Raw genomic sequence first — 24984 nt, forward strand, 5'->3', positions numbered from 1 at the left:
CTTTGTGGCAGAGACAACTATTTAGCTGCTTCCCCGCATTCCCCAGCCTTCAGGCAGTGAGGTGGGGGCACCTAACTAGTGCTGGCTGATGGGCCCTGAGTGGAAGTCACACATCTGGGATGAAGCGTAGAAGAGCTGGTGCTTAACCCTTTAGCTGCCTCCTGCTTCCTGCAGCAACCGCGATCCTGCAGAGTGTGCACCTGAGTGACCACACAGAGGAGGGTCTCCCTGCCCACCCTTGCCGCACAAGTAGTCCAAGTGAGAAATAAACTGCTCTTTCAGGGTTAATTTGTTCCTGCGCTAGAAACTGACTTATACATTGTCTTTTTATTTCTTTTTTACACAGATGAGCAAAGTGAGGCTTAGAAAGGGTCAGTGACTCACCCAAGGTCACAGAGCTAATAAATGGCAAGGCTGGCCTTGAACACAGGCCTCGGCTGATTCCTTGGCTTGGCATTCAAGGCCCCCCGAGGCCTATGTCCCAGCCCACCTTGCCAGCAACCCACTGCACAATCCCTGATCAGTTGCACGGGTTACTGCCAGTTCCCTCCATCTACTTACAGGTTTCTCCCTCCGGTCCTCCTTGTGGGCCACAGCCTGGTCCCCACCACCCCTCCTGAGGACCCTTTCACCATCTGATTTATACCCCAAGGCTCAGCCCTAGTCTCCCCTCTCACCACAGAGTCTTTCCCGATCCTCCCAGCCCCTACTTCCCCCCTCCTCAGTTGAGCTCTGGAGCCTCACTGCCTATAGTCACTGGACCCTGGACCCACGCTGCTTCCAGGGTCTCTCTTCCCTTGGGCATTATTATCAGCCTGAAACCTAGGATGGGATTTTCTTCTGAGGTTCTCATTCACACAGCGGTCTCCAAAGGGGGACCTGCACTCCCAGGGGATACAAGATGATCTACTGGGGTGTGAGAAAATGTTAGAATCTGGTTTTATACTTGTTTGTCTCCACCTTTTAAACTTTCCACATTATTGTATATGTTTTAAAATTACACATTACATTTGCATAAACACATTTGGCCCCATGGGGCAGGGACCATGGATTCCACTTCCTGGACTCCCTGAAGTGGCCGGATATAGCTGCTTGTAAACAGTAGATGCGGACTTCCCTGGTGGCGCAGTGGTTAAGAATCCACCTGCCAATGCAGGGGACACGGGTTCGATCCCTGGTCTGGGAAGATCCCACAAGCCGCGGAGCAACTAAGCCTGTGCGCCACAACTACTGAAACCCACGCGCCTAAAGCCCGCGAGCCACAATTGAGCCCACGTGCCACAACTACTGAAGCCCACGTGCCTAGAGCCCATGCTCCACAACAAGAGAAGCCACCGCAATGAGAAGTCCACGCACCACAACGAAGAGTAGCCCCCGCTCGCCACAACTAGAGAAAGCCCTCACGCAGCAACGAAGACCCAACGCAGCCAAAAATAAAAAATAAATAAATTAAAAAAAAAAACAAAAACAGTAGATGCTCAGTACAAACTTCAATTATCTCAGGTATGGAAAGACTTAGCAGGAGATGCAGGCATGTGTGCACGCACGTATGTGTACACACATGAACAGAAACGTGACTGTGCACACACACACACACACACACACACACACACACACACACACACAGGCCAACTTGCCCTTGTGAACCTGAGTCCTTGGGGGGACTGTGTCCAGTTGAGAGAAGCTGACAGGAGACAGGAGAGGGGCCAGGAAGTGAAGAGGAACCGGGCCTGGAGCAAGGCCAGTATGGCCACGCGTGAGGAGTAATTGCAGAGAACACCTCGGGTGGGAAAACCTAATGGAATTCCTGAGCAGAGTGGGCCAGGGGAGCAGCAGTAATAAATAGAAATCCTATTAAGGTTGTGACTGCTGACGGGCAGGGGAGGTAGGGCAAGGGGAGGGGAGGGGCGGGGAGGAGGCAGGCTGAGAGGGTCCTGAAGGGATGGAAGTTGCCCCATCCAGGCCCGGCCCTTGGCCTAATGACACAGGGCGTAGCTAGGCTCACGGGAGCTGTAGCCCTGCCGGAGCCCCCTCTCTCTTGTCCCTCTTGAGCTCTCTCTCACCCGTGGCCCATGTCCCTCCCTCTTAAGATTGGCCTCAGCCTGGCTGGCCCTTGGGCAAGGGGATGCAGGTGTCCTGGACCCTCTGGAGTCTCTTTATGGCCTGGGATCCTCTGGAAGGCACTTACACTCCTTGCAAGGAAAAGGCAGGGTCAGTATTACCCCAAAAGCAGGAATAAGACTTTTCCAAAGTCACCATTTATACAAGAGCCTCTACCTTTTAAATTTTATATTTTTTGTGTGCATGTTTTAAAATGCACATACTAGGTTAGTATGATGGTCATGTATATACATTTCTAAATATAGAACTATACATTGGAGGTGTGTGCTCAAACATTTTTTATAGGGTGTAGGGGGGTTGGTCCAAAAGTTTAGAGACTACTAATTTTTGCAGCCTTATTTACCCTCAGAACGTAGCAGGGGAGGCTGCAGCAATGTTTGTTTCTATTTTATAGATGGGGACCTGGGAGCCCAGTGACCCCTGGCATCCCTTCCAGGGTTGCACAGCCCGGGCTGGGTGCTGGGCTGGATGGCCATGCGTTCTGGGACTCACCTCATCCTTGTCCACCACCTGGATAAAGAGGGGGAGGGCAAAGCCGACCTGTGCCAGCTCAGTGATGGCCACGCTGTACTCGGAGCTGTTGAACTCTGGGGCATTGTCATTGATGTCAATCACCAGGATGTTGAAGGTTGTGGTCACTGTGGCATCAGATGGGGTGCGGTCATCATTCAGCTCTGTGCCCTGCAGATAGAGGAATAAACACCCCAGGGATGAAGGTGGCCATAGTCACAATAAAAGTCATCATTTACCAGGGCTTTCTTAATGCTGGGCACTGCGCCTTATGTGAATTATCCCATCTAATCCTCACCATAACCCCAGGAGGAAGATTCTATCATTAGCATCCCTATTTTACTGATCTCCATTACCAATGGGGAAACTGAAGCTCAGAGAGGTTAAGTAACTTCTACAAGGACACACAGCCAGAGTAAGTATCAAACTCAGGCAGTGGGATTCTAGAACCAAGGGGATGAGGTGGGGTGGGGAAGACAAGATAGATTTAGGGGTTCATCTAGGGGCAAAGGGAGAGTCTTTATTCATTTGGCAAATGATGAAACTGAGGCCAAGAACATTTGTGCTAGCAGATAATCAAGACTTAATTTAGCATCTGCTATGGACTGAACACTGTGCTAGGCACTGTGAAGGTCTGGGTTGGACTCAGAAATAGATGGACTCAGACACCTGGGCACCCAGTCTCTGGGCCAGAGTCCTTGGGCCACAAAATACCCATTCCCAGTCCCATGCCAACCTTTTGAACCAGAATCTCTGGGCAAGAGGCCCAGGACTAGGTATCTTTTACCAGCTCCCCAAGGGATTTGGATTCACAGCCAAGTGTGGGAACTCATCCTTATATTTTATATAAAGATGGAAAAGCTGAGCTCAGGGTTGCACAGTGAGTTGGCGCTGGGACTAGGGAGCAGCTCTCTCCATTGGAGCTGCCTGCCTCCGCAGGAAGGGAGCAGAGACAGGAGGGGAGGCTGGGAGAGGGCCTCAGGCTTGGCTCTGGATGGGGGAAAGGCCGTGTTAGCTTGCCCTCCCCCGCTGGCCCACATGTGCACATCCGGGTAGAGAGGACAGAGCCAGTGGGCGAGTCAGGGCTAATCAATCCATCGCTGTCACAGGCCTTCTCAAGGTCAAGGAGAGCAATGAAGGGCCAGGCTGCACCATCCTTCCCACACCAATGGAAGGGCCTCCTTCCCAGAGCCCCTCTCCTCAGTCCTTGTACCACCCCCTCCTCTCAATCGAAGGCGGGGGCTGGGGAGGACCCCTCTGCCCCAGGCAGCATCTGTACCCTAAACGGGTTTCCCAGCGAATGCCTCAGCAAGCTATTGATTTTAATTAAAACCAATCATGAGTGGCGGGGGGCTGCAGGGGGCAGGGGGCTATGGCTGCACACACTTTCCTGGGTGGGGACCACCACAGCTTCTGCCCCCTGCCCGCTGCCTTGCTGGTTCCTAACCAGCTAATAGCCCCAGGGAAGCCACAAGAATTAGAAATGGGAGAAAACCCCAGAAACGAGGTAAACCTAAGAATCTGAGCTGGCTATATTAGAACTTGAAATCATGGGATAATAGAGGGGACCACGGGGTGTGCACCCACTTGTGCCTCCTCACTCCTGAAATGGAGATGAAAGTTGCAATCCTCTGCAGTTGTCGATAAGGGCTGAGAAATGCCCAGCAGAGGGGCCCCTGACAAGGCCCACATGTGACAAGCGTTGGCCCTTTCTGACAGGGGCCCTGGGCACAAGCCCCGGGAATCAGTGCAGGGTAGGGGAACAGAAGTGACCCGCCTCCTGGACCCTCTGCCTGGGCGCCGCTGGAGGCGGGCACCACAGCGTGGGCATCCCCTCTACCCATGATGGAGGTGCCCAGCGCCCACTCTCACCTTCACAGTCAGGATGAAGCCATGGCTGTACAGGGGGTTCTCCCGGTCCAGCAGGCCGTTCAAGGTCAGCGCCCCGCTGATGTAATCCAGGGCAAAGATACTGTTGGTATTCCCTGCAAGAGGGAGAAGAATTCAGGATGTGACTGGGGCCCAGGACAGGTGGACATGGGGCTGGGGCCAGGGCTCCTCTCTGGACATTAAGGACTAATCAGTAACTTAAAATGAATGCTGGTTCCAGGAGTAGTGCAAAGAACTCTGGGGTACAAAGGAGCACATAGCCCAGGCAGCAGATGGCCCTGAATCACAGGATGAGAACATCATGCCCATTCAATCTTCCTCAAGGGTCTCTGACTGAGTCAAGGAGAAAGTCTTGGTTTGGTGCTTATATGTCTTTAACAACCTGTCTAACACTTGCTTCTTTTCCTTTTTAACAGAGAGAGAGCAGGCTCCAGGCTCAGAGCCTTTCAAAGGGAGCAGTGCCCAGTGAGGACTCAGTGACTGCTGTGTCTGAATATTTGTGCCCCCCCCAGAATTCATATGGTGAAATCCTAACCTCCAAAGGTGATGGCATTAGCAGGTGGGCCTTTTGGGCTTAGGTCATGAGGGTGAACCCATCCTGAACGGGATTCATCTCTTATAAAAGAGACCCCGCAGAGCTCCCTTGCCCTTTCCACCATATGAGGATTCAGCAAAAAGACACCACCTGAACCAGGAGGAGGGCCCTCACCCGACCGTGCTGACACCCTGATCTCGGACTTCCAGCCTCCAGAACTGTGAGAAATAAATTTCTACTGTGTATATAACCCACCTAGTCTGTGGTATTTTGTTATGGCAGCCACAGTGGACTACGGCAGTAGCCTTGTTTTGTTCCCCTTGTGCTTATTTTTACGGTCATTTCCTATTCTATTCTGTTCTTTCTAGTCTATTCTATTTTACTCTACTCTTCTATATGGCAGTGATATAAAGTTTCCTTTTATGATAAATATAAGTTAAAAACAAAATTCAATTTTAGAAGTATTTAAGTATTTACTAAAATTTAAAATATGTATTTAAAGTACTGGCAAAAATCACGCACAAATGGCACTGGCTCAAATGTACCCCACCCCTCTCTCACCCACCAGCTTTGTCTTATGCTGCCCCACAGGTACCCGGCCCTCACGGTGGCTTCCGCAGTTTCCCCAGATCCACTCCTGCCTCCTGTCTTTCATCGTTCGCCTTGTCTCTCGGCTTCGCCGCCCTTCCTCCCACCCGGTGCCAGCCCCTCCTCCTCTTGCTCCAGGAAGATGGTCCTAATCTCTCTCGCTTACCCCTCCGGCCCTACAGGCAGTAGTTGCTGCTCTGTTCGTTCCCCAGTTGCTTCCTGTGTGTTAATGTGCTCCTTTCACCCAGCCTAAAAGTCCCCTGAAGATGGGGGGCTTTCACGACCGTTCCTCAAGGTACCTGGATAATGCTGGGCGCACAGTGGCAAGCATGTTCCTGAAGGACGGCTGCTTCCAGCCCACCTGGGCCCCCATACTTGCCCCTGTGCCCTTCTCATCAGGCTGTAAGTTCACTGGGAAACCCTCAATTCCACTCCCCTCTCCTCCTCATTAACCAGTGTGTTGGTTCATTCAAATACTTGCTCGCTCACTGCCATTCATTCACATATTCAGCAGTACCCTGGACGGGTTGTCCTATGGCCAGGCCCTGTGCTTGGCGCTGTGGGGGACGCAGAGGTCACTCTGCCAGGATTTCTGACGCTGAAGCACTTACAGCCTCGTAAGGGAGCTCTGACACCCACAAGAATCAGCATCTCAGTTCACAGCAGGGAGAGGCTGTTCACACACAGGAAGGCTCAAAGAAGGAAAGCTTCATGGAGGAGGTGACATTAATTCCTTACACCACTGTCTAGCTGTGTGACCTTGGGCAACTTATCTAACCGCTTTGCATCCTGGTCTCTTCATTTGTGAAATGAGGATAATAATGGATCTATCTCATAGGGTTATGAGAATTAAATGAATGAGAAAAAATATATACACATGTACAGGCTTCGAACAGTTCCCGGCACAAAATAAGTACTTCATAAATGTTGTTTGAGCTGGACCGTGGAAGACAGGCGGGATTGGGGAAGGGGTTGGATGGACATGTATTCCATAGGTGGGAACTAACATCCAGGCCTCCAACACACAAGGTGGACCCCAGGATCGCCCATGGAAGCTGCTGTATCTCCCCGCTCCGCCCCTTCCCCGGCTCTAAAGGGATCCGCACACAGGCTCGTATCCTCTTTAGGATTAACTAGGGCAAAAGTAGAGGGGAGACAACGTCTTTCTCTAACTTTAGACTCTGAGGCAGGGGCCGTTCTCAGCCCCCCTGTGCTGGCCGGCAAGGTGGCCCACTCCCAGCCCACTGCAGAGGTTGTCTGAGGCAGGGGAGAGACTGCTGACGGCAGAGCCCGGCCGGGTCTCACGTCACTCTCAGAGTGTGGGCTTTGGAGACTCTGACCTGGGCCAGGCCAGGGAGGGGACGTCACTCCAGCCTCCACCTTGCCTAAGCCTGCGTCCTGCGGCCTGGGTACCCTCCTGCGGGCTTTTGTACAGCTGCCCTTGTGGAGTGGGGAGGAAAGAGTTGCCAGGAGGCATATACATGCATGACTATAAAGGAGTTTTTTTAGCTAGGAATTCTGCTGCTGGGGAAACAAGAGGACATGTGCTTTCATCTGCTCATCATTAGCTAATCCACGCAGCGAACAATTATTGAGCTCCTACAATGTACCCGGGACACCTTCTGGTGGAGGATGCAGCCCTCAACCAGGTATGCCCGTGACAGGGTGACCAGTGCTGAGGTGGCTGAAGCATGGACAGCGCAGGGTGCTTTAGGGGCCAGGTCCTCGGCCCCTAAATGCTGAGCTGCAGGGCTGCCCTGAGGCAAGACCTCCAGCCTCTTGCCTCTCGCACCGTCTTCCCCACCACACACACAGGCATGGGCCCCGCCTCCTCAGCGCCCCTGTCCAGCATCCCATCATTCCAGGGTTTCATATAAATTTATTCCTCCCAATAAAGGAAGCTATCAATGTTTACATGTGATTCAACTTTTATCTTTGCCAGTTTTTTCCTATAAATCATTCACAAACCAGAAGCCTCTTGTCGAACGATGTGCTGTGGTTTTCAGTTTGGAAAATAAGGTTATCTCCCCGGCAAACTCAGTTGGGTCCCGCACTCAGCACCTTTGCCCTACTCATGGCCACACTGCCCATCCCCAACTCCGAGTCTGTCCCCAGCACATAAAATACCCCTCTCCCAGCCTAGGCACCTTCTCCAACCAACCTGCAGGCAAATACCCCTCAACTGGTACAAATTCAAACTCAAGGACCCTCCCCCCAGCACACACACACACACGCACACACACACACACACACACAAACACATTCTTTTTCACACATCTATCTGTGTGGAGAGTTCACCTCTCAGCTTCCTGCAAAGTACGAGTGACTAACTGCCAGGACCAACAGTCAGAAAGGGTTACACCCAGGGAGCTGACAAGGCCATCTAAGTGAGTCACTGCCTCTGATATTCCTACTGTCACCATGGCAACATGAGCACTCACTGGGATGCTGGCTTGGGCAGGGACAGGAGGTGAGCCCTGTGCCCCAAGCAGGGCAGGTCTCATTCAAAGACTGACTGACTGATCAGATCACTCATTCATTCCAGTTCATATCAAGCACCTACTTTGTGCAAAATGCTAGAGAATCAGCAGAGAAAAGCAGGCAAGGTTCATGCCTTCAGTCTCACACAAAAGATCTGCATTCAGAATAAAATCACACTATTGAGTGTATAAGAACTTGCTAAGCTAAGGCCCCTGAAGGAAAGCAACGTGGAACAGAGAAGCAGTTATGCCCTGAGTTCCAATCATGGCTCTGCTACTAGCTAGCTGGGTCACCTTGGTCAAGTTACATATCTGGGCCTCAGTTTCCTCGTCGATAAAATGGGAGTAATAATAGTACCCACCCCAGAGTGTTGCTGTGAGGATTAAATGAGTTAATACAGTGTCTGGCACATAGGAACCTCTCAATAAATGTTGGCCGCCTGTCCTGCACCAAGACAGCACCATGGACCGTCTCCTCCACCCACCCCCACCACAGGAGCCTGTGCCTAGAGCTTTCGCCCAGCGGGAGCACTAAGCCAACCCATCCTCTTGCCAGGAGAGCCTCACAACCAAGGGCCCAGATGTACAAGGCGGCAGCCCTGAGGCCAAGGCTGAGAACAAAACCCTCAGGTCCACAGGGCATCGCACCCAGGGTTCCGGCCTCGGGGTGGGTCACCACTTCCTTGCTTCCCTCCTTTATCACCCCTCTCCCACCATCCTCCCTCCCCCGGGGGGCCGTGGGCTTGGAAACCATACACATAAGTTTCTCTGCTATCCTGGAAACTGATACCACCCTGTCAGCCCTCTGGTCTCCCAGACACTCTTTATCCAAGTCCCATGGGGACCAGGGGGCTGGGGGTGGCTCACTGAGGGATGCCTTTCACCTGTTCAGCCCCCACTGCTGAGCAGAAGGGCAGCTGCTTTCCCTGGGTCGACAGGTGCTGTCCTAGGGGATATACCTGGTAGGGGAGGGGTCCTTGCAGGGAGTGAGGCTGCACCTTGAGCACCCTAAGACTTCTGGGAACTGGTGACTTAAAGCGTTCACACAAGGGAAGAAGCAGGTCATTCCTAGCTCTGCTGGTTCTCTTGTGGGACAGCCACATCCTCCAGGAGCTTCAGGCATCGAGACCTCTTCATATTTGCAAGAGGGAGGTTGAGAAGATGTGAATCAAGTCTGCAAAAGCACAAAAGGCTGCTGAAGGGAAGTCACAGCCCTCTTTCCCCTGTTCATTAAAAAATAGTAGTTACAGTTTGTTGAACACTTCCCTGTGCCAGGCACTGAGCTAAGATGTTTGCACAATTATATTACTCAGTCTTCACAATAACTTTAGAAGAAGACACCCTGTGTTACATGTGAGGAAGCAGGCTCAGAGAAGTTAAATAACTTGCTCAAGGTCACATGGCTGGTGAGTGGCTGGCCTGGAGTGAGATTTACGCCTCTCTTTTTCTCCCTGCAGGCGTTTGCCCCACACACAGGTTTGCACCCACTCTGTACCTGGCCCGGTGCTAAGGGACAAGGAACAGGGCGAGACAAATAAGAGATTGTCATCCTTCATAGAATGAGGTGGCAAATAAGTTGCTTTTTTCTCAAGAGGGAGTCCTAGTTAAAAACTCTCTACGTTCTGAAAAGTTCTAGGTAAATTCCTCATAAAATGATAAGAGTTTTATGTAGCAGCAGAATGTCCACGTGGCGATGTCCTCCAGGAGCTGGAGGGGAGGGGTGGATGGGGACTAGAGTGGGAAGACAGGGGCTGCCGGCAAAAATGTGGTGACATATATAAGGTACTGGCAAGCCGGCCTTTAGGGCAGACCTGTGGCTCCAGTGAGGATGCACAGGAAAATGCAGATAGAAAGGCAGTGGTCAGAGAGGCAGATGGGAAACCAGTATACAGCCAGGTGCCCAGAGGCAGGCGAAGGGGAAGTTCTGAGAAAGAGATGGTTGACAGGGTCAAACAGTGCCGAGACAGGCTCAGGATAAGGAAGATCTGGCGAAGGTCCCCCATTTGGATCTTCAGATGCCCCTGGAGGTCAGACTGTGAGATACAGTGGCTGAGGGGGGCCCTGGGGACTGTTAGTACAGGTGCTGCTGCCCGGAGTTTGGTGTAATAAACAGGGAGAGAGGCCGAGTGGCAGCTAGAGGGCGCAGCAGAGTCAAGCAAAGGGCTTCTGTTTCATAGATGGTCAAAGGCAGAGGGAGAGGGGAACTAGATTCGAGGGTGTGAAGGTGAGGGTAGATGGTCAGACTTGGGGAGCAGGGGGGTGGCTCTCTCTTTGGGCCTTGAGGGCTCACCCTCCCACCTCCTCCTTCCTTCAAGGCTAGCAGGCTCTCTCCTTCCCCAGGCGCCCCTGCCAAATCTCATCACTCCCACATCTTGTCCCCTTGTTATCTCACCCGGCAGCATCTTGACCCATGGCAGAGCTGGGTCTGGGCGAAAAACAGTTTAGTGAGTGGCTGATGGTGCGTGTGGGAACACAGGCTGATGACTTTCAATTGCTTTGTCTGCTCTGCTGGGCTGACAGCAACCACTCTTGCTGCCCCCAAGTTAAAGGAAAACCAATGGCTCCCACCTTGGTCCTGTCTGTTCTTAAGGTCCATTAGCAATGTCACCAGCCTCAGGAAGCCAGTCCTGGAGGCTGCGCCCTCTCTCACTCCACTGAGCCCCAGAGCTGGGCTGGCACCCTCAGAATATCCCTGTGCTGTGGGGCCTCCTCGGTTCTCACATCCAGAGACCCAGCATCGCCTCGAGGGTAAGGGCTAGGGTGTCATGCTTCCGTCCCCATGGTACCCAGAACAATGCTCATTACCTATCTGTTGGATGGCCTGAAGTTTCTTGCCCCCCCGTAGGGATTAGGAAGGGTCAATGAGCACACACTAGGTGTGGGCATACTCTGGGTCTGGCCATGCTGGGCCATGGGGTTGAGAAAAGAAGGAAAAAAAGCCATGCTTATGAGGAGCTCATGATCTAGTTGGTCTTCTGGGCCCAACTATCATTCTACTCAAATGCTAGTTGCTGAATGGATGAGAGGACTAGTGGGACCCTGATCCCTCACCTGGCCTCTGACTCGGTTACCTGGCCCTCCCCAGGGCCAGGGCCAGGGCCAGGGATCCTCCCCAGGGAAGTGAGCAGAACTGGGATATGTACCCCCTTCCCCCTGGTACTCCCTCTTTCAGCCGTAGTCTCTGCCAGGAGTCTGTTACATCAGCACCCTAGTGAAGACTGCCTACTGTGCGTGAACTCGAAGGATGCAAAAAAGACCTAAGCACCAACAACAGATCTGCCAGTTACCTGCTGTGAGACCTCCTGCAAATTGTGAATTCCTTTGAGCCAAACCCCTCATCTGTAAAGTGTGGATAACAGCTCCCATCTCACGGGACTGTGTGAGGATCAGGCGTGATCGTGTATGTAAAGCACCTACAGTGGTGCCTATCTTGGTTCCCATCTCTTCTTTCCCTGCTATGCCTGTTTTCTGAATACAAGAATTGGACCAGGTTAGCCCCAACTATGGCCCATCTTATCCAGAATGAGTCAGGAGGGGCTCTCCCCACAATATCCAACATGTGTTGTGCCTGGCGCTGTGCAAAGGTTTTTTTTTTTTTTTTTTGTATATTTATATAGGATGTTACGAAAAACATGAATGAACTTTTGGCCAACACAATATATTTCAATTTTCACAAAGCTCCCATGAGATAGGTACAATTATCCCCATTTTCCAGATGAAAAAACTAAGGCACAGAGAATAACTGGTTCTAGGTCATAGCAAGGGGTATAACAAGGCGTTAAACTCAGCTCTCACTAAGCTAAAGAGTTCATGTCCTACCCAGGGGCCCCTGGATTCCCCCTGCCCCCCCCCCACCAGGGGTAGCTGTTAAACAGCAACGTGTGTGCTGTGTATGCCGCCTGGGCCAGTGGGACAAGCTGGGCTGCAGGCCCATCACTGTCCCGTGGAGCCATATAATTCTGACTGGTACAGACTGTATCACTGCATAATGAAAATTGGGAGTCAGCCTGAGGTATGGGCTTTGGGCAAGATATCTTATGAATTAAAAATTGTTACTTAGCTGCCTGCTGACAAAGGGGGCCAAGTCCCAGGTGGCACCTGGGCTGGGCCGCATTGAACAGCTCTGTGACCAACATATGGCAACCAGCGGTGTGGGTTACCTTGGCTTTCAATCAGAGAAGGAGATGCAGGCTGAGAGCTTGTTGCCCCTCCTAAGGACCATCAGGGAGGGGGCAGATTAGGCCTACCCCCTCTCCAAAGCTTTCCCTGAAGCTGCCTGGAATGCTCACCCTGCAGATCTCTGTGGGTGCCTTGTCTGCATTCAGGTCTCAGCTCAAAGGTGGTGGTGACCTTTGAGGGGGCCTCAAAGGAGCCCTCTCTAGTCACCCCACCATCCTACTCTCACCCTCATCACTCTCTTCTCCCTTATCTTGTTTTATTTCCTTCAAACCACTTCCACTTTCTGAACATCTCTTCTCATCTGTTAATGTGTTTGCTTATTGTCTGTCTCCCCACACTGGAATATAAGCCCTAGGAGTGCAGGGACCGGTTTCTCCAAGTGCCCCTGGTGATACACAGTAGGTGCTCCACGAAGGCTTTTGAACGATGCATGGGCTGCAGCAGAGGTGTCAGGGCGCCATTCTGAGGCTAGTGTAGAAGGTTACAGGACAGAATGGTACCAGGGTGACTTAAAATGTCACACATCACAGAGACCATAACTGCACCAGGGCTATGAGGAAGAGTCAGCCAATTAGCAATTCCAACTGGGACCATCACACCCACCCTACCACAGTGACATGTTTGTTTGAGCTGAGTGCATCTTGTTAATTACAGTTATTACCGACCAGTCAGGGAAAGATGATCTTTGATCCCCCGCAAGCAGGTGAGAATTGCAGTCTGCTTGTCTTGTAGGCGTTTCACCAGAACGACAGTTTTCATCAAGCTCAAGTACACCAATAAATGATCACCTCTCGTAATAAGACCACAGACCGGACTCTGACTAATCTGGCTCCAAGTTATGAAACATTAACCTGAGTAGCCAAGGATAGTAAAGCCTATTATGTTAGGGTTGCTAAGGGTCAAGCCAGGCCCCCTCACCTACAGCAGCATCCAGCTCCCCACCTATAGGGAGAGGCGGCCCCTGGTCCTCTGACGACACTTTAACGGGGATCAATCAGACATTGCCAGGGGCCAGGGCTGCGATCAGAACCTCCTGATTTCCTGAAAAACCTTTACTCTGTAACCAGGCGAATTTCTCCAAAGGGAATAATCAGGGATGTGCCCACAGGTGCAGCTCCCAGGATTTTCACCGTGGTGCTGTTTACTAAGGAAAACTGGCAACAACCTAAATGTCCAACAATAGGGATTAATTACGTTATGAGATGAAATTCGGTCATCAACTAAAAATAATGTTGCAAAGAGAAGTTTGTGACTTGAAAGATATATGTTTCAGACATTTTCCCCCCAAAGGAGTCATAAAATAGCATAGTTCCATAAGGCACATTTTTTGTTGTTGCTTAAAATATATATATATATATATAGAAAAAGGAATGAAATGTTGACAAAACGTTAACAAAAATGATCTCCGAGTAGTGATGTGACAGCAGTGCTTCTCAACCTCAGCTTCCCATGACGTTTGGGCTGGAAAATTCTCTGCTGTGGGAGACTGCTCCATGCACTGTGGGGCGGTTAGCAGAATCCTTACCCTCTAGCCACTAGAAACCAGGAGCACCCCTTCTCCCAATTGTGACAACCAATAAATCTTCAGACCATTGCCAAACGTTCCCTGCGGTGAGGGTTGAGGGGGTCGAAATCATTCCTGGTTGAGAGCCGTTGTTCTAGAGCCATTTCAATGTTTCCTTTTTGACTTATGTGAATTATATTTGTAAAAAGAATTAATATAAGTACCTTAAAGAGTAATCCCCAAAGTTCTAGAACTCGATAGTGGTGATGGGTGTACAACATTGTGAGTATATGTAATGCCACTTTAAAGTGGTAAATTTTATGTTATGTTTATTTACCACCAAAAAAACCCCCAATATTTGATGATGTGTGTCTATGTGTTCTAAGTTGGTGCTACATGTGGGCTGATTCGGAAACGGATTCACTTTAATGAGTAAATCTTTCTCTACCTGGGTTACCACCATGACTGACAATAATTTGCTGAATTTAATCTCCCTGAGGACAGGGACCTTTCCCGCCATGGTCACTGCTACCTCAGCCGGATGAAGGAAGGGATTTACTCAAAGAAGAGTTTGCAAGGTACTGGAGAGTCTGAAGAGCAAAAGATAAGGTCTCTGCGCCCCGGTGGCATCGATCTAGGCGAGGAAGCTCACGGGGCCTGGGGCAGGGGATCCTCTGCCAGGCCTTGGAGGGCTGGGTTTGGGTCAGTATGGAGAGGCGGAGGGCATTCTGAGCAAAGGGCTGGAGGGGACAATCACTTCCAAAGTGGGGAGCCAATGGGACAAGCGGAGTTCACACGAAGTGGTGTCAGGAGTGGCTGATGCCAGGAGGCAGAACCCTTGAATGCCAGGGAAGTAGTTTGGATTTTTGTCCACAGCCGTGGGGAGGCCCTGGAGGCAGCAAGGCCTGTTGGTGATGAGAGCATGGACTGGGTGATGGCAGTGAGAAAAGGAGCAATAACCAGGGCCACTTACTGTGGGTTCTGAGCACTTCCCATGTATTGGTCAATTACTCGTCACGGCAACTCCACATGCCAGGTGGCATCATCATCATCATCATCATCACCATCATCATCATCATCATTGTTATTCCCATTTTACAGGTGAGAAAATCAAGGCACAGAGAAATTAAGTGATTTGCCTAAAGTCACACTACCAGTAAGTGGCAGAACCAGGATTCAAGTCTGTCTAACTCCAGAGCCTGGAGGCTTAGTTCACACACCAGGCTGCCCCCAAGATACAGGGAAGATGCATGCTTCTGCCTGTTGGCAGAGTAATTCTGAGCTCACTGGATTCTCAAGACACCCTGCAAGGCCAGCACTGCTATCAGATGAGTTAACTGAGGCTCAGTCAGGGAAGTGACATGTCTAAGAACACCTGGTTACTTAGTGACCAGGCTGGCATTAGAACCTGGGTCTTTTGGGTCTCAAATGGCCCTCCTAGCTGCCGTGGTCTCTGCTGGGTGGGGCTGGCGCTTCCTTGGCTCTGGGGGCCAGAGACTGGCCAGGAGAAGAACAAGGTGAGGAGAAGGGAAAAAAAGGCTGACTTGCTCACTTGACTGGAGGCTGGTTACCTCCAGGACCCCGGGCAGGTGGGCCCAGAACACCCATGCCCAGCCTCAGCAGGAGCCCCTCCTCGGGCCAAGAGTGGGCGCTGAGGTGCACTGAGTCCCCGGACTGGCCCACATAATTCACCTGAGGCTTGGCATTCAAGAGAGTGTCAGGGCTCTGGGAGATTTACAGGCTCCGATAAAGCCATCTCAGCCTGCGCATAAGAAGCGTTTGATATTTGATGATCTGAAAGACCTTGTCCCAAAGGGGGAGTGCGAGGGGGGAAGGAGGATGGTTTTCTTAAGAAAACAAAGAGGATGATCAGATGCCCAAGGAGAAGGAAGCACGAAGGCGGGTATGTGCTGTCTGTCATCCTGGTGGGGCCATCACCCCTGCACGGATCCAGCACTGAGACACGGGAAAGGCAGGCCCAGGGGATTGGGCTTCTTGGGGAGTGGGGCACCAGAGACCACCTATCACACTATAAGGCCTCTCTAATGAGGCACGGGGTGGGGGCGGGTGATGGGTAATGCCCCCAGGGAACCCACCATCTAAGCGGGAAGACTGGCCACCCCCGGGGGAAGGACAAAGCATATATATAAAGAAGCTGACTGAAGAACTCATAAAGGAACTGACTAGATGCGCGCTTGTGGGCTTGTGGTCCTCTCTGGGCCTCAGTTTCCTCATTGGGGGTGAGAATATCTGTCCTATTCACTTGGCTATTTGGAGGTTCAGTGGGATAAGGGACCAGAAAGTGCTTTACAAACTGTAAAGTGCTGAGCCTATGCTGGGTATGTGTCAAGGATAGTGAACCTGGTGGCTGGGGCAGGTGGAACTAAGCAGTGCCTGGAATTGAATGATGTTAGACAAGAAAGACTGGCGAAGAGGGGCAGGGTGGGGTGCAATGCCAGCTGTTGGTGCACATTGAACTTGGTGGATGAGGAGGCTCGGCACTCCTGAAACTTCCCTTCCAATCCTATTTCCCAGGGTCTAACCGCTTCCTCTAAGTGCTGCTTGTTCAGTTCCTTGGCTTGCCATCATCGTGACTGGGAAAAATGTCGGCATTGGAGAGCCCTGAGTTCGAATCCTAGCTCTGCTACTTCCAGCCACGTGACTTTGGGCAAGTGACCTCACCTCTATGAGCCTCAGTTTCCTCACCTGCCAAATAGGGATGATAATAATAGAAGGTGTCTCCTGTGGTGGCTGGGAGGATTCAGTGAGACGACAAGCACGGAGCTGGCACAGAGCCATGCTCTCTTAATCCCCGCGTCCCCTCAGCTCCCCTGCCACTTTCCTTCCCTGAGTGCTGAACCCACAGCTGCCCCTCCTTCAGCCCCAAGTACCGCAAGTTCCGGAGTGAATGACTTTCAAATCTGGGAAGGAGAGCCCATCACACACACCTTGAGCTGGGTAATTTATGAATCAAATTGTGCTCCGTCAGGGCTCCGCGGCCCAGAAATAGATGTGGTCGGACGAGGTTCAGGGAGCCAGCCTCAGACACAGTTATCTTCATAGAAACTGGCTCCCAACTGGCAGAAGCGGCCCAGACAACTGACCTTGAGGGGCTCCCTGAGGGCTGAGAAGCCCCCCTCAATCTGGTCCCTGCTGAGTCCTGAAGAGAGGAGGGAGGTCTGCCTGGGCTCAGGAGGATAGCTGGTGATCCCGGGCAAGTTACTTTACCTCTCTGGGCCTCAGGGTCCTCTCCTGTTTAAAAAAGAGGGGGCTTTTCTATGGCAGCGGTTTTCAAATTTCTTTGTTTTAGTAGCAAATCCTTTAATCAGACAAAATCTTCTCCAGAATCCCAGTGTATAAAACAACCAAAACGAGAGCTAGCTGCCCTGGCTGAAGCAGATGAGGGGGCTATGCTGGAGTCCAGCTCACTCGGCACCCCCCTGACCCCCAGAAGGGGCCCTGAGGGATGGGGTTGGGGGCTTGGGGATTCAGTGAACCTGGAAGTTCCCACGGACTCTTTCAGTTTTAGGAGTCCATGGTTGTCTATGAGCGCTTAGCCAAGGATGCACGGCCTGACATACCATCTGGGTTACCCGAGGACCAATAAACGCTGACCTGGCAGGTAAGGTAAGGTGTTCAGAGGATCAACATTTTTTCATCTGGATCAGATCTTTTTGAAAAGGGCAGATGTTGTAGTGCCTAGGACCAGGGCTAAAATCTCAGCATCATTCCTCATAAGCTGTGTGACTGTGGGCAAGTTACCTACCCTCTCTGGGTTTTAGTTTCTTGGCTGTTAAAGGGGAGGGGTAATAGTTGTCTCATGGAGCTGATGGGAAGACGAAAGCAGGTAATGCATCTATTTAGTTCAGCACATAGTAAGTGCTCAGTAAATATTAGTTGTTATAAATTCTTTTGGAGAAGGAAGGAAACTCAGCACTTGACACATCCTTTGCAGCTTAATCCTCATCGATTACTAAACTGAGGTGAGAGGTAAAAAAAATTTGTCCCAAGTCACGTGGCTGGTAAGTGGTTGAGCTGAAATTTGAACCTACAGCGTCTGATGTCAAAGCCTGTGTTTTCTCTCCTACTCCTCCCTAGAATCATTGCTTCTAGAAGGCCCCACCAGGAAAGCTCCAGATTGTGCCAGGCCCAGTTTCCTGATGTCGGAGGGTTTTCCAGCATCTGGTCAGTGACTCAGAATGTGACATCAAAGCAGATGTTTCTGATCAGGGAATGATGAGGGGGGCAGGGGGGAAAACTACAGATTTACTTAAGTACAAAACCCACTTGACAGTGTGGAAAGCAAATATTGTGTTCTACTGAATATGAGTCAGAATCATCATGAAAAAATGGCAAATTCATCCTTCAGGGCAGGAGCTCCCATTGTGAAAACTGGAAGGTCGGGGTTTCCCAGAGGGTGTCCCCGGGAACTCTGATGCCTGGGGTATAGGAAAGGCCAACTTTTTAAAAGTTCTGTGGTCAAATACATTTGGGAAATGCTGAACAGGCATCTTCGCTGCAGGACTTGTTAGAGCCTTTAATGGGCTAATGTGGCTTGTAACTTGCCAGGACAAGGATGTTGTGATGCGGCGTCTTTCCAACTTATGTGGCTACAGAATCCTTTTTGCAAAGGCTCTCTTGAGGAGTGGTATGGGAAACCCACTGCCCTCCAGTGGGCTCTCTGAGCATGCAAGGTAGATGTGTCCAGTGTCAGAGATGGAAGATGCTTAGAGCCCACCAGGTTCAAACTTCTTCTCCCCTGGGGAACTGAGGGTCAGAGATGGTGAGTAACTTGGCTAACATCACACAGCAAGTTAGAGGCAGAGATGGCACCAGACGGGTCAACCTCAAGTCTGGCTCAAGTCTGGGTGCCCGTCCAGGACACAGTTGGATGTGGATCCCAGACCAGGTGTGGGTCCCCTGGCAGCTTTGGGACCATACTTAAAAAAAAAAACTTTCTACTATGGAAAATTTCAAAGATAATGTAGAGAGAAGAGCACAACGAAGCCCTGTGTACCCATCACCCAGCGTCAACAATTATCAACATATTGCCAATTTTCCTTCTTTTAAACTCACCCCTCCCCCCCGCACTGGAGTTATTAGAGCCAATTCCAGTTCATTCTTAAATACTGTATATGTCTCTGATAAGGACTTCAATGTGGACAGACATGCCACTATCACATGAAACAAAGCTGATGATTCCTTAATGTCACCCAAGACAGACCATATGCGAGTTGGGGGCCATTTCTGAGACTGATGTTAGGGTTAGAGGTGTTAACCCTTGCTCCTCAGAGACCCAGCCTCCGAGATCACTGAAAATGAAAGAAAAGGTCCTTTTAACAATACCTGTCAAGTTCCATTTCTTAAGAACAAAAAGAAGAAGGAAAGATCAGAAGTAAATACGGCAAAATGTCAACAAATGTTATCTGGGTGGTGAATATATGGAGGCATGTTATGTCAGTTTCTGTACTTTTCTAAATATTTAATATTTCACATTTGCCAGTGATCCTGGCCCTGCTTCTCTGATGAAGGCCAGGGGTCCTGGACTGGGGCGTGTGTGTGTGTGTGTGTGTGTGTGTGTGTGTGTGGCACGTGGGGTGAGTGGGGTGTGTGACCATTTCATCCTGGCAGCCTGGTTTCCAGAATGCCCTCATCCTCCCAGCATGAGCATCAGCCCCAGATGTCTCATTATGTCTCCAGGCCCTGGTCCCACGCGCCACACCAAGTGGATGTTCAGAATGCTTGATGAGTGAGCCCAGCCAGACAGGGAGGGGTGTCCCGAGACATTTCCGTTCCCTTGGCTCAGACAGGCAGGAACTTCTGCTGAGCGAGCAAGAAACAGGAAAAAGAGAGATGTCCTTGCCTTTTTGGCCAGGGAGGATGATCAGCCACCAAAATCTGTGTGAGGCCTTTGATCACTTTTTTGAAATAGAAAGGCCACAGGTCAGAGTTCAGGGTACTTCCCACTGGGCCACCCTCAGGATGCATGGCCTGGGGTCCTTCTTGATTAGAGGGGCTAGCCTGGGCTACAGACTCCTACTTCCTTGGCAGGAGGGCAGTTTCTCTGGGATGCTCCCAGCACAGCTGAAGGGATGGGTACCCTATGGTACCCCCACTCTAAGCTCTGTGAATGGATACTTCTGGGGTGGGGGAGGGGAAGCAAAGGATCCAGCTGAAGACAGATGGCATCTTTTGGGGACGTTTTGCAAGCTTGAGACTCTCAGGGCCCATGGAAAAGAGGAAGTAAACACTTGTTTGTGAAGGAAGCTCCTGGCACTGCCCCTGGCACCAGGCAGAGCCTCAGAGCCCAAACACCCTTCATCCCAGGCCAGACGGAGGGCAGTCTTTGACCTTCGGCCCCCTCCAACCTCTGCCCAGATGCGCCCACTCTCCCTCCCGGCACTGAGCCCCAAGCAATGCCAGCTGGGGCAGCCCCAGCCTGCAGCGCCCCCGTCCGAAGATGACTTACGGCTTTAACCACCGAGAGCTGGGCGTGAGTGTCAGGACGAAGCCAGCCCCGCCAGGCTTGGCTCCTGTCGACAAGGGGCTGCCGAGTGGGCGAGGGCGGTCCTGCACGCTGCCACGCTGTCCCCCTTCTCTGGGCGGTGACAAGGTCCTCCCTTCCCTTCTGGGGTGCCTGCAGCCTGCCCACCTGCCCTGAGGGTGCGGTGGGGGAGCACGGAGGCAGTGGGGTGTGTGGGCAGAGTGGCTCTGAGGCCGGCCCCTGAGAGAGCTTTGTCTAGAGAGTTGTGGGAAGATGCAGGGGGGATGAGCTGGGGGTAGGGACGAGCAGGCGAGGCCCAGGGGGTGCTCAGAACAGTGACCAGGCCCTCCCGAAGGAGAAGGGCTGCCAAAGAAGCTGGGGTGGTATGGAAGAGTTGTGAGCAGCTGGACAGACAGATGGATGCAGCTGACATGGGTCGCGTGACGAACCCTCCAGATTATCTTTCACCTGGCCACCCCAGTGGGCTTCCAGCTGGTCTCCCTGCTTCTCCTCTTGCCCCCTCTCCAGCCCATTCTCCAGCCAGCACATCTTTCAAAGGCCTGATGCAGATCAAGTGACTCCATTGCAGTGTCTTCCCAGTGCAAATGGAATAACCCCAACTCCTCGGCCTGGTAGGCAAGCCCCTAAATGATCAGTCCCTGTCCAGCTCTCTGACCCCACTTCCTACTCCTACTCCTCTACTCCCTACTACACTGAAGCCTCATCAAACCTCTTTTTCCAATTTTTTGTTTCTTAAATACACACAGCTTACTGTTGTCTCGGGGCCTTCGCACATGCTGTTTCCTCTGCCTGGAACTCACTTCCTGCATCGCTCCACGTGGTTGTCTCCTCCACTGTTGCTCAGGCCCCTCTCAAATGTCACCGTATCAAAAAGGTCACCACCCCAGCTAAGTGGCTGCAGCTCATTCTCCATCATACCTCCAGCCCCTGTTTTATTTTCTTGTAAGCCCTTGTCACTCTCTAAAATGATCTTGTGCATTCATCTGTTTGATTGTTTATTTTCTGTCTTTCTCACTAAACTATAAGATCCGTGAGGGCAACAGCTTTATCTCTCTTGTTCATGGCTGTGTCCCCAGAGCTGATACATGAGAGGTGTTGGATAAATATTTATGAATAATCAAATGAGCCCCAACTCTTTGTGTTACAAAAAGGGACAAGGACCTTCACACTGCCCAGCAAGCTAGAGGCAGAGCCTATAGACCAGAAGCGACTACCCTGACCTCCAGGACCAGGTCCCCCTTCCTTGCTCTACTGACCCTTCTTTGCGTGGGGGGTGAGCTACCAGGACTGCCAACCTCTGCTCCCTTCCTCACCATAAAAGCCCCCTAGGGAGGCAGGCTCCAAGGTCCGTCGTGGGGGTTTTGAGGAGCTCCCCCCGGTGATGGAGTGACATTTTCCTGCACCTGTGGCAGCTTCAGGGCAGGGCACGTGGGGAGTGGCGGGTGGGGAGAGCTAGGGCAGAGTAGCTGAAAGAGCGAGCCTGGGAATCAGGTCCCTCCCTCGCTGCTCTGGGCCTTGGTTTTCTCATCTGTGACTTGGGAGGGTTGGACTGGATGGTATCTGGGTTCCTGTGACAGGTGAGCCCCATGAAACTGGGCCCCTGATGTTGGGAGAAAGATAGAGACCGGCAAGGGGACAGGTGAAAGCACGATAATGTCTCTTCTGCTCCCCTCCCTCCCTGACCCCAGCACTGCCACAGGCTCTTGCCCCCGGCCCGCGTTATCAATCTCCCTCCACCTGGAGAACGCCCCTAAATGAATTTCCTATTGGCATGAAGCCTGTGATATAACAAGTCACTCGCTTTGCCTGGGAAATGAAAGATGATAAGGCAGAGTTCCTGGGACAGAGGCGATCTCCATAAATCTGCCAGGGTGTGCTGGGATTACTTTGTGGGATTAATTACCTGTCCTTCAGACAAAGACCTGATCTCAGCGGCCGAATGTCCCCAACCTGTGAGGGAGGGAGCCTTGGGCGGTGGCGGGCGGGGGGGTGGGTGACCCCGGGCTGAGGGGCAGGCCACAGGGAGGGCTGTACAAGTGGGGCACTTTAAGATACCAGGTCAGCACTTCACTCCTCCTGGAAGACCCTACACCGCTCCCTCCTGCACAATACACCAAGTCGACCTGCTTCCAAGACTTTAAGCAGCTTGGGCCTTCTTGACCTCCAACAACCCAGTCTCCCCTCCCATCTGTTTCTCATGTCAGCCCAGGGCAACACTATCTCCTCTCCTCTCCTAGTTACACTCCTACTGCCCAGAACTGGGGGGGCTTCCCAGCATGGATGGGAAAGTTCTATGTACAGTAGACAGAATAAGGACTGGACCAGGAGCCAGTTCAGTGTCTACCACTTCTCCAACCATATGACCTTGAGTTTCTTGAACTTTCTCAGTCTCAGTTTACCCACCCATAAAATGGGAACAGCATAGGCAAGGTCTGTACATGACAGGGTTCTCATGAAGACCCAGTGGGGCACGGTGGCCCGTGGAAAGCACGTGGACTTCAGACTCACATAGACCTGCCATTTCTTGGTCTAGCATGACCTTAAATGTTACATAACCTTTCTGAGTCTGTTTCCTCCTCTGTGAAATGGGGACACTGATAGAGCTTGTTGTCAGCATAAGATACAACCTCTGTAGAGGGCCTGGCATGACATCCTTGGGAGGGATTCCACTGACATCCTCATTACACTGCAAGAGGAGTGCGGTCACAGCGGCTTTCTGTCTTCTGGTCTCCCCCCAGGCCGGTCCCTTCTCCCTGCTGAGCCCACACTGTGTGCGAACCTCCCTCCTCTCCCAAGTGGAGCCAAGCAGAAGGCATCACTCTTGGAGCCAAGGAACATCAGTGCTAATCACAGGGAGGCTGCCCAGGGCCAGGCTGAACACCAGCCAAGCCCCAATTAGCTGTTCTGAGTCACAAGGGCCACGGAGGAAAGGCGGTTGGTATAGCCTTTGGTTCCCTGGAAAAATAAGGAGGGGGATGGATTTCATGGTAGAAACATGGATGTTAGATGGTCACCTCTGGGTGGAGGTGGCTGGGGTGTGACAGAAAGGTCCTGGATGTGAGATAAGGGTGGCCATGCCACATGTGACTTGGGCAATCCCAGGCAGGCCACACCTGGTCGGCTTCCATGGTCTCATGGGGTGAAATGGGAAGGCCATCCCTCCCTTGCAGTGTCATCCTGAGGATGGATTACTTAGGTGAAGGCCCCTGGCAGCTGCTCAGGCACACATGAGCCCCTTAGGAAAGGATGGCTGCTTTCTAGGTTCCCAGGGAAATGTGGATGGGGCCCAAGCAGGCCTGCAGCGTTCAGAGGCTCATGTCCTAGGGGCCTGGTGGACATGTGGATTCCAGGGGATTCCATGATCACCATGATGGGGAGGAAGAGAATGAAGATAAGAAGGCAGATGCTTGTGGACCCCGAGCCAACCAGGCAGCCACAGGCCAGAGGGGACACAGTCCTGGGCACAGGGTGGGGGACAGCGGGTCAGAGAGCAAATGGAAGCTGATCTGGTTGGTGAGCATGAACCTCCCATGAGAAAAGGAAAGGGAGTGACCAACCTGCTCCCATCAGCTCAGCAGACGGGGCAAGTTGGGTGGTCAGGGAAGGCTTCCAGAGGCGGTGAGTGGGAAGATAAGGTTTGAAGAAGGGGAGGAGTACAGAAAGATGGATAACAGTGGAACAGGCAGACTAATCAGGTAAATGGGACGACACAGGCTCCTCTCTGCTCTTCCCAAGTACGAGTCACTTCTCCTAGGTGATGTCAATGAACTTGGGAACAGTAGTAATTTACTGAGCATTTACTATGTGCCAGTCATTGTGCTAAGTAAGCGCTGCCTTCTCTTTTAGGTAGGGGTTTGAACGTCAATTTACAGAAGAGATTTGTTGTGGTCCCACAGGCAGTTGAACTTGGAGTTAGAATTTGAACTCAGATCTATCAGATCCAAAACCCTTAGCTGCTACCTCAGCATACTAATGCCGAAGCCACTTCTCAGGGAGCAGCCAGTCGGTCATTTTGTCCTGTGGGTGGCACATCCCATCACTCCAGGTTGAGTCAGTTTAGGGACAGGGTCCGTACCTCCTAACTCCTTGGCCACTGTGCCTGTAGGATGGCCAGTGGCTGAGGTCCTTTGAGTCCCAGAGAAGCAAGATGAGAAAGAAACAGCAGAGATTTCCAGGGCATGGAATGGGTGTAGGGTTTAGGTAAAAGGGGAGTTTGTTTCTTCAGATCTGTTGGGTCCATCTACATCCCTCTGAACTACATCCATCTTATTGGACTCCAGATTTGATCTCCAAAACTGGAGTCCAAACTGCTTGGATCCAAATCCTGGCTCTGATGTTTACAAGCTCAGTGGCCTTGGGCAAGTTACTTAACCTCTCTGAGCTTAGTTTCATCATCAGTAAAGTGGCAACAATGATAGTACCTTTATCATCGGGGTGCTGTGAGGAGTAAATGAGTTCATATATGAGCTGCTTAAAGCAGTGCCAGGCACATGGTGATTACCAAATAAATGTTAGTAAATTTTATTATTAGTTGGGTGGGTTTTCCCCTTTATCTCCCATCCTACTTCTCTTCTCCCAAAGAAGTACCAACCCAGTGCTTTGCTAAATGTCTCTGTATATGCATGTATTATTGTTAAATATCTACTGTGGTTATTGTTTTTTTTTTTAACTT

At 51.5% G+C, this 24984-nt stretch overlaps 1 protein-coding gene across 2 annotated transcripts in view; it reads right to left on the reverse strand.

Moving 5' to 3' along the window:
- CDH23 (cadherin related 23) overlaps positions 1 to 24984 on the reverse strand; it is a 399895-nt gene that overhangs the window by 225005 nt on the left and 149906 nt on the right. For both annotated transcript variants that reach the window (XM_036828302.1, XM_036828301.1), the window contains exons 9-10: positions 4504 to 4616; positions 2614 to 2802 (exon numbers count right to left, since the gene is read on the reverse strand). In XM_036828302.1, the coding sequence (XP_036684197.1) occupies positions 2614 to 2802; positions 4504 to 4616 (302 nt within the window). The remainder of the gene's footprint in view (positions 1 to 2613; positions 2803 to 4503; positions 4617 to 24984) is intronic.

The sequence above is a fragment of the Balaenoptera musculus genome, chromosome 16 (assembly GCF_009873245.2).
Source record: "Balaenoptera musculus isolate JJ_BM4_2016_0621 chromosome 16, mBalMus1.pri.v3, whole genome shotgun sequence".
NCBI classification, from domain to species: domain Eukaryota; kingdom Metazoa; phylum Chordata; class Mammalia; order Artiodactyla; family Balaenopteridae; genus Balaenoptera; species Balaenoptera musculus.